At 33.5% G+C, this 10325-nt stretch overlaps 1 protein-coding gene across 2 annotated transcripts; it reads left to right on the top strand.

Annotated features, from left to right (window-relative positions):
- The first annotated feature begins 3532 nt into the window (after positions 1–3532).
- Positions 3533–9752, top strand: LOC136687482 (C-type lectin domain family 4 member K-like). 2 transcript variants are annotated; one of them, XM_066661936.1, is made up of 7 exons: positions 3533–3648; positions 3998–4057; positions 7045–7143; positions 7362–7421; positions 7492–7613; positions 7697–7771; positions 8748–9752. In XM_066661936.1, the coding sequence occupies exons 1-7, from the start codon at positions 3627–3629 to the stop codon at positions 8763–8765; spliced, it is 456 nt and encodes a 151-aa protein (XP_066518033.1). In that variant the 5' UTR covers positions 3533–3626; the 3' UTR covers positions 8766–9752. The 2 variants fall into 2 exon arrangements, with proteins under 2 accessions (XP_066518033.1, XP_066518032.1); XM_066661935.1 differs by having other exon boundaries at positions 7697–7797.
- The last annotated feature ends 573 nt before the right edge of the window (positions 9753–10325 follow it).

Here is a 10325-nt window from a genome sequence, read left to right as displayed (position 1 = left end):
AGAAACACGGCCTGGATATTTCCCCTAAAGAAGATTGAAGATTGAAAAGTAAAACAAAGTAGATTATTATTATTATTATTATTAATTTAGTACCCTTTTATCATGAGAAATAGTCTAGGTTAAAGCATGATTCGATTTTATATTTCAGTTTGTTTTCAAGCAAAAAAAAAAAATAGAAAAAAAGAGTGCACTTGCACTAAATTGGTCTTGAGAGGTTTTTGTCCTTTAATGAGTACAACTTCTTCTAATCACTTTATATTCATTGTTCATTACCAACTACTATCTTTTTAAGCCGTATTAAGGGCAATATAACACCCTTATACTGATAACTAATGTGAGTAACTGTGGCTTTTTGGGAACAAAAACTGAAAAACTATTTTAATTTCAGGTTGACTTTAAATAAAGATGCTCCTAATAGCATCAATTGCCCAATTCATTTCAGTACAAGTGTTTTGACAGCTGCAAATGCCATGCAAGAATTTTAGCATTCAGTTTGCAGACTTTGGCTTTCTTACTGTTTCTGTCTTTGTATCATATGAAAACCACATCCATTGCAGTAAGCTCAGTGCATTCTTGTCTTGTCTATTTCCTGTTTATTTCTGCTAAAAGGGGTACTAATAAACAAAAGAGTCCTATCGTGGCAGAAGAATATTTATATCAGTTTTTCAGTTCAAATGTAGAGCATGTTGAGATGCTTTGTATATAGAAAATGCTCAATAAATAATGATTTTATTCATCAGAAAAAAGTGAAAAAAAAACAATTACAATTTTTTTTATTATTGTATTCTTTGCATTACTCTAACTGGTAATTTCTTTTTTACTCTCTTCTCTATTTTAGGGAATTATTTTCATATAATTTCAGCTGGGTAATTACTAATTTGGCCAGTTCAGTTTTCTAATTTTTTCTATAAGTTTAAAGCAGCCTTTTATTAGTCATTTATGGAATTAAACAAATTGAAGCAAGATAAATTTAGGGGTTTAAGCTATTTTAATATGCAGTGACAAAATTCATAAGAATAAAATATAAATATTTGGAGACAACAGAAATAATACAAACAAATAGCATGTCCACATTTGTTGTATAACTGTTTTACTTTGTATTATATTTTGCAATTACTATATGTTATAGTTTTATATTAAAATGTGTTTTAGAATAAGCTTAGTTACATTCTTATGGTAAACTTTATGTACATTTAAATTTTACTTTAAAAACAAAAACTAAACTCATTGATGAAAATATGTCATTTTAAATGATTTGTTGTAAAGGAGGAAATAAACAGGATAATTGATTTTCATAATTATTAAATATGTAATTTGAAAAATATATATAGAATTCCCTTATGTCATATTGCTGTTCTAACACGTTCACTAAGCCAATTCTGTGACATTTAGATACTGAAGAGTAGAATAATGTCTACAAGAAATATACAGTGCTCTTCATAATGTGGGAGAGAAGCACTTTTTTATTCCATATGCCCCTTTGCTCAATATTTTCATGTTTCAAAACAAACCAAATCTGAAGTGATTAAAATACACATTCTAAGCTTTAAAGATATTTGCCATATTTAAAATTACAACAATTTGTTTTTACAAAGACCCCCTTATATTAGGACAGCATAATGTTTTGGGACATTTTGCACAGTGACACACTCACACCTATGGACACTTTTGAGTCACCAATCCATCTATCAACGTGTGTTTTTGGACCGTGGGAGTAAACCAGAGCACCCTGAGGACACCCATGCAGACACAGAGAAAACACACAATTTCTTACACACAGTCACTCTGAACTGAGCTTTTACCATGGATGTCGCCACAAAGCAGCTTCACAGACTTAGTATCAGAACAGATCATGTGGATCAGAAAGCCCCATGAAAGCAAGCTGAAGGCAACAGTAGCAAGGAAAAGCTCCCTGAAGGCTGGAGGAAATTTGGAGTCTGCAGTTGCCATTGTTCAACATGAGGACAAGAGATGTTCAGATGAAGGTCAATTGAGCTATTGTGAGTTTAGAAAACAAGAATAAAACTGTTAGAGTCATTGGTAAAACATTGGAATTACCAGAAATAACTGTTTGGAATATTATTGTGAAGAAAGAAGGCACTGCTGAGCTCATTAATCATAAAGGGACTTATAGGCCAAGGAAGACTTTTACTGCTACAGAATTACAGAAGAATATTTACTATGGTAAAGTCCTCCATTGTCTTGGAGACAGATCAAAACAGACTTGAGGTGAAAGGTGTCTATTTTTCAAAGACTATTTTCTACAGACGTATTCATGAACAGAAAAACAGAGACTGTATAGCAAGGTGCAAACCACTAATTAACCACAAAATCAAAACAGCAAGATGATATTTAAGAATGCTTCAAAGAGCTTCTGGAGAAAGTCTTGTGGACAGATTAGACCGAGATTAACATGTTATCAGAGTGACGGCATGAGTGAAGTTAGAAGACTTGTGAAATGTGGTGAGGCGTCATTGCTTGGCCTGGTATTGCTGCCCATGTATTGCTGCACTTAACTTCATTGATGGTGTATGTGCTGAAGACAGTAGCTCAATGAATTCTAAGGTCTATAGGAATTCTTACCTGCTCGAGTTCTAGTTAATAACTCCAACATCATTGGATGACGCTTCAGCCAACAACATGATCACGGTCCGAATGTACTACTGAGGCTACTGAGGCAGCACAATGTGTATTTTTTAAACATGAGTTATTGGTATGATATCATTTTAAAGTAATGAGCATATCAGGATGTGTATTTTGTTATTTTTTTATGTTATGTTATTCATGGTCTTATGATTAAAATAAATCAAATCAGTTGGGCTAGAAATTTCAAGCTATAACCATCCCAGACTTTTCTTTTTGTTTATTTTTTTTTCTTTAATTCAGTTGGTCCAGAGCCTACCTAGAATCACTGGGTGCAAGGCAGGAACACACCATATAGTCCTTCACAGAGCAACACACACTCATACATTCACTTACACCTACAGACACTTTTGAGTCGCCAATCCACCTATCAACCTGTGTTTTTGGACCATGGGAGGAAACCAGAGAACCCGGAGAAAACACTCACAGAACACATCAAACTCCTTACAGTCACCCGGAGTCGGACTTCAACCCACAGCCTCCAGGTCCCTGGAGCTGTGTGACTATAACACTACCTGCTGCACCACCGTGCCTCCATAATTCAGTTCAATTTAAAAGAATTAATCAAAAGTAAAACAACAAAAGGGTGAAGGGTGATCACAAAAAAGTGAAATAATTCCAAATTAATTATCTCATAAATTCCTTTACAACTTTATACAGATCAAAAAAGACTAGAACTATAAAAATCTTGACAAATGAAATGAGAGATTATCTGTAGCCTTCACTACATTCATCATAAGCTTCGCTTACTTTAAGTTACTTTCCTACATTGCAGTTTTTAATCTGTTTATCAAACCAAAAGCCACAAAACCTTCAAACACCCTGGTGTGAGCCTCTGCATTTCCTGTTTGTTTCAGCATTTAGCGTTATGGAAAAAAAAAACTGTTGTTCCTTTACTTCATATACTGCTTTCAGACAGAGGTGGCAATTATTAATGATCGGAATATAACAGTACACACTGGGACACAAACAGGGACACAAGGATGACAGATAGAAATATGATAGGTAAAATGCAAGCACACACACACACACACACACACACAAATCTGTTTAAAATATTATTATTGTACATTTATGAATTTTATAGTGGTTACAGTGGTAGAAAAATGTATAGTGGTGGGATTTGGTCACTGGTTTGTTACATTAAGACACATTAAGCTTTTTTAAATTAAAGCATCTTTCACTGTCCTTTTAAATGGAGCAGAAACATTTTGTTTATATCAGTGTAAAGTTAAAAAAAATACTACATCCGCGCAGATCATCGCGTGAAAAAATCATTTGTTCATCCATCAATTTATTTATGTATCTATTGTCTGTTTGCTTATGATTGTCTGTTTGCTGACCACTTATTCAGTTCTGCATCAGGGAAGGTGCAGAGCTCATCCACAATCACCAGGCAAAAGGCAGAAACAAGGTAAAGAACGGCATTATCTGTTCAAATGTTTTCATTTGAATATCTCTTTCTGATCTTAGGTCTGATACAAACAAAAATGTTGGGAAAAAAATCTGTTATTTTCTATTTTTGTTCTTGTTATTATAGGAATTATGTAAAATATTAATATATTTGAAAGTATAATATAAATGAAAGTCAACATTTGTTTTTCAGGTTGATAACCTGTTACTCTCTAATTTAGATAAACTCATATAAGTTTTGAGTGCGGTCACAGATACACACCATGGATGAATATTAAAATGTTCTATGAAATTTGCCTTTGCTCATTTAATGATCAGATTTAAATACATGCCACAATGATGAAAGAGAGACATTGTTCTTAAACTAAAGTAGTGTTCACTAAGGTTTTCACCATTATATATTGATCGCCTCAGTATAATAATGGATTTATCAATGACTTTGGCTGGAATTATACCAAAGCATGACCGTATTTTAATTGTCTGAGATTTTTATATTCTTATCTTTTGTCCCATTTGTTGCTGGTGAAAGATTTGTTTAATTTTATTATAAATAATTTTAATCTTGTAAAGTAACAATCTTTGACCGGTCCTACCAATGACGGTAGAGAAACCTTGTGCACACACTAGATCTTGTTTTATGGTAAAGTGTAACTGTTAAAATTTGAAATTTCGTTTCTAAATCCAGTGCTTCAGATTGTCACTGTCATATTTTAACCCTTACACTACTGTGTAGTTTTTTTTTGTTGTTTTTAAAAATATGGAAACCTACTTAGGGTCCCTCTTGCCTAGTCCCGTCACAATTATGCACTTCAAACCTAAAGCTGAACATTGCCTGAATGTCAGTGCTTGCTAGACAAGAATGCAGGAGAATATTTTGCAGAAATGTACAGGTGTCTTTTTAATATACTTATAGCAAAAGATTATCAAAATTAAAATGTGTCAAATGCTGGTCAAAATCCTCAGGTTCTTAATAAAATCAGAGCTGTTCTTAACACCCACAAATCAGTTTGTACTGATGTTACCTTTGAGACCTTTGATGTTTATATTTAACCATTTTAACTCACCTTCATATCTTAAGTTAAATATTGGATCATTTGAAATCTTTGGCCTGTCCTACAGATTTAGATTTCAGTTTTTAAAAATTCACTGCTGCTTTCGACATCATCTGTCACAGCATCCTTGTGTCTATTTTGGCATGAAAGGTACCACTCTGAAGTGGTTTAGATTTTATTTATCTGCCAGAAGTGTTCTGTCAGAGTTTATCCTTTACTGTATATTAGAAGGGGGACATTGTGCTTATAGCCACTAAAATATTGAATCATTTGCTGCTGCAAGTTAGGATGGCACCCACATTGATTTCAAATCCCATCTTAAGTCATACTGGTTAACACCTTCGGTGAAACCTGTTTTTGTATTTGTAAATATATGCACAACTTGTAACCTGGTAATAATGCTTTGTAATGTTGTTTATAAATGTTTTTTTTTTTAATGTTTAAATGCACATCTCGCACCATTAATTTCCCTCATATATGTGGCCTTAGACAATGAGCAAGCAATGTAGGTTTATCTTTCAATTTGACATTTTTCAAAAAATAATAATTTACATGATTCTGGACATGTCTATGATAGCTTCCTGGACCTTCAAATACAGAGCTACATATATACGTATTTCTCATTTTTGTTGTTTGATGGTAAAACACCTCTAATTCTCCTTGCTGTACTTTGTCCCCCCCCCCAAAAAAAAAAAAAAAAGGTAAAAAAAAGATTATGTTTTAAACTGCAGAAATATGTCTGTCTTTATTTAATTAGTTTGCATTTAAGTGATTAATTGATACAAATTTTAGACATAATGTATAAATAATGAGATATCTTTAAATGTCAGTCACAATCTGAAGCATTCAATTATGGTGTTGTAAACATTTAGAAGTATTGATATGTATTATAGGTTCTTTATAATTATTCACGGGTCAATATCCATAACTAACATTGACACTTACATAAGTTACAATTACATAATAATTCATTAGAGTTCATTATAAGAGACATTATTGGAGATTATAAGTATTCACGCAAAGCATTATTACCAAGTTACAAAGTTATAATCACATTTATGAAGGCTTATAAATATGGGCTTCATAGAACGTGTTACCTCATTTTATTCTTTGGCTTTTAGTTCTGTATGATAATTATTGTTTTTTATTTTATTTTCATTTTTATCTTTCTCTCTGTTTTTATGTTAATTGGACAGTACTTTGGTCAACATTCTGTTGTTTTTAAAACTATGTTTTAATTGAAGCTGACGTTGACATTGACTGGAAAGTTGGAAACATTTCACCCATCTTTGCTCATCAAGGACTAGGATTATTAAACATTACAATATCCTTTAAATTCATTAATGAAATCATCTGTATACTCTTATAAAAGGGGCAGCCGTGGCATTAAAAAATGGACTAGAGACTGGAATGTCACCAGTTCAATTCTCAGGAGAGGCAGGAAAAAATTAATCCACGGTAAAGTGCCATTGTGCAAGGCACCTAACCCCCAGACTACTCCCTAGGCACAGAGACAGTTTGCAGCCGGCTGCTCCGGCTGTGTGTGTGTTCACTGTCCCTAGAGTGTTTTAAGAATTGCTCTGTAGTATGAGTTTGTGTGTGCCACGGATGTGTAAAATACAGAGAAGCAGGTTCTGCTATATTCTACAAGTAGAGCATTTTTACAGTCAGTAACTATTTTTATCAGATAATTTGGTTTATTCATTTTTATAGAGATATAAAGAGCATTTAAAAATATAACAAAAAGTGCTTCTAACACCAACATATTCCTAGTTCAAGAGGTATAATCAATGAGCAGATTTCACAATATAAGTAATAAAAGTATTCATTATAAACAAAAAAATAAATTAATATTATATATATATATATATATATATATATATATATATATATATATATATATATATATATATATGTATAATATATATTTGTGTAGTTTGTTTAGCAAGTAGAAGAAGATGTTGCGGACTTGCTGTATGTTTTGGACTGCTGTGTCTTCTCCTGGTCATCAGCAACATCGTGCTCTGCCTGTACTGTAAGTGTTTTGAAATATACAAATATGAAACCGTTTAAGAAACAGTTATACATCATCAAAGGAAACATAAGTGGAGTAATGTCCTTGTGCACTGCTGCAAAAGGGAATTAAAGAGAACCAATGTTATTCATTTCCTGCGACTGAATACTATTTTCTGGGCATATGTTTCTGGAAAAAGCATTAAGTTTTCACCTTCTCTGTGTTTTATCTTAATGCAGATATAAACTTAAAAATGGAGAAAGATGTACAATGCCAGCTGAGGAATCAAACTGTGATTGGTGAGAAGAGAAACATTTTTTTTTTTGCTATATGTTTTTACAAAATACTAAATTGTGGCTTTTTTTCTAGCTAAGAAGTATGGATCCAGCTATTACTACATTTTAGAATGGGCAAAAACATGGAGTAAGGCCAGAGAGGACTGCAGAGAAAAAGGAGGAGATCTGCTGATCATAAACAGCAAAGAGGAACAGGTGATGAGGAAAAAAAAAAGAGAGAGAGAGAGAGAAATACATGAATTCTGATAAAATTCTAATACTACTATGTCTTCCTGCAGGAGTTCATAAACAAACAAGGCATAAATACCTGGATTGGTTTAACTGATGCAGAAAAAGAAGGAGAGTGGAAATGGGTGGATGGTTCAGCACTGACCACTGGGTAAATTCATCTGTAGGATGTTTAAATCTGATCAAAACTTTTATGAATTAAATCAAGGTGGATTAGATTAATTTTCTATGAATAGAAGGCGGCAACATTTGAGAAAAATATACTTGAGAAATCGCAAAAACATAAATGATCTGAAATGTCATCTATAACTTGTGTCCACTCACTGTCCACTCTGTTAATGCACAGTTTGTGTTGCTCGTCCTTCCATCCTTCATCAGTGGACATAAGACACAGGACACTGTTGGCTGAATAATTTGTGTTGGTGCACTATCCTCAGACCAGCGGTGCTGCTGAGGGCTTTAAAAACACAAGTAGCCCTGCTGTGTCTAATTTTCTCATAACAGCACACCACACAAACACACCACCACCATTACGTCAGTGAAACTCCAGCACTGAGAATGATTCACCACCCAAATCATACTGACCACTGAAGAGCAGGGTGAAATATGGATAAAAAATTATATATATATATATATATATATATATATACATACTTTACACAGTACTTCATCGATCATTGTGTACTAACTATGTTAGAGGAAGTAAAATGAGGACTAAGTAACAGTTTGGTACATTATTGCTAGGCATTTAATCAATCACTAAATAATTAACTAAGCGTAATTATGTGTTATGTTATGAAAAAAATATTTTTAATAATAAATAACTGACATTTCATTTATCCCAATTTATTTAGCATTCATTAGTTACAATCTTAATCATGTTACAGACATATGTAAATGTAGCATTAGGAGTCTTGCTGTAGGACTTGGTTTAGCATGGTGTTCCTACCTGAGCAGAGAATATAACAGTGTTAAACACTACTCTACTCATATTACATTCAGACACCTCAAGTAACATGTTGCATGTGAATCAAATAATTTAAAATAAAACAATGATGTCAAATGTCTGATTCCTACCTCTGTGCTGTCTGTTAATCTCAGATACTGGATGTCAGGTGAACCCAATAATGCTGGTCCGGGGGAGCACTGCGCTGTTTTCTTGGTCTCCCCTCCTGCACTGAACTCATGGAATGATATGAACTGCATGAAACCATCAGACTGTATCTGTGAATCAACAAAGCCACCATTAAACTGACTTGAGAACTTCAGACTATTTGCTGCTTTTGGCTCCGATTTGATCACCACTGTTATTTTAAAGTAATATATTCTATTGGCAAAAAATTATGAGGGACAAAAATGTGAACACAACCACATAACACAGAGTAAATATAATATGGATATTATAACACATATGTTGTATGGCACAACATAATTCTTTTATGACAACTGACATAAGCCTATGTAAACATCTATAAAGTCCATCAAGTAGTAGTTGTGTGGCCTATATAGGTGTCATTCAACACTGTAAGAGTTCATCTAGAATAAAATATTCATATAAAGTGTTTTTTAGAATTTTTTCTAAATCCAATATAGATTTATACAGATTTACTCTAAATATTAAAAAATGAATATTAAATAAACTTAAATTCTATATGCAAATGTAGTAGATGGACCTTATAATTCAACAGTTTTAAGGTGCACCATTTGTGGAGACAGACAATCAGTTGTACACGCTCAACTTTCATAATCTCTATAGAAATCCAGTGCTCTGTATCAGCCACACATGCACTTACGATCAGTGCCTAGTGTCAGCTGGAGTGGAGTAATGCCCACCAGCACAAGGTGGTGAAGCAGTGGAACTGCTTTAAGTGAAGGAGTGTGATCCAGTAACTTTGGGATGGATAGAGTTGAATGTTGTGATCCAGAACTCATCTTCTAACATCAGAACCTGACCTCAACGTTACTGTAATGAATCAATATCATCACATCACAGTTAAATTTGAAATGGCTACTGTAGCAAATTGGGTTAAAGAAGTAAACATTTTGATGAGCATCTATAGATTTGCCATTTCAGTTACATTCAGTTTTATGGTTTTGATATTTCTGCTTCTGTTTTGTGGTTGAAAATAAACTTGCTTTGATTAACATGCTATTTTTCACATGATTTTTTTCTGTAGCATATATATTTTTCATTGTTAAACATGAATCAAAACTAAATGTAGGGCACAGTCACACAGCTCCAGGGATCTGGGGTTTGGGGTTTGAATCCTGCTCTGGGTGACTGTCTGTGAGGAGTTTGGTGTGTCCTCCCTGTGTCCTTGTGGGTTTAGTCTGGGTGCTCCAGTTTCCTTCCACAGTCTAAAAACACATATTGTTAGGTGGATTGGAGACTCAAAAGTGCCCGGAGTCACCTTATGATTCCAGGTAGTCTCTGGACCCACCTCGCCCCTAAAATGGATAAGCGCTTACAGACACTGAATGAATGAATGAATGAATGAATGAATGAATGAATGAATGAATAACTAAAAACGTATACTTTGTGAATGGAAACATTATCATTTACATCCAGAATTTTAAAAGAGTATGTTGTTGTTTAATGTGAAATAAAACCCTTTAAGATCCACATTTGGGAAAACATTGCCTGCAGTCAGTTAAACTTTTACAGATTTTTAGACTGTT

The sequence above is a fragment of the Hoplias malabaricus genome, chromosome 2, assembly GCF_029633855.1.
Source record: "Hoplias malabaricus isolate fHopMal1 chromosome 2, fHopMal1.hap1, whole genome shotgun sequence".
NCBI lineage: Eukaryota > Metazoa > Chordata > Actinopteri > Characiformes > Erythrinidae > Hoplias > Hoplias malabaricus.
Note: the sequence above shows the minus strand (reverse complement) of the source record. Positions and strands in the feature narration are given on the sequence as shown.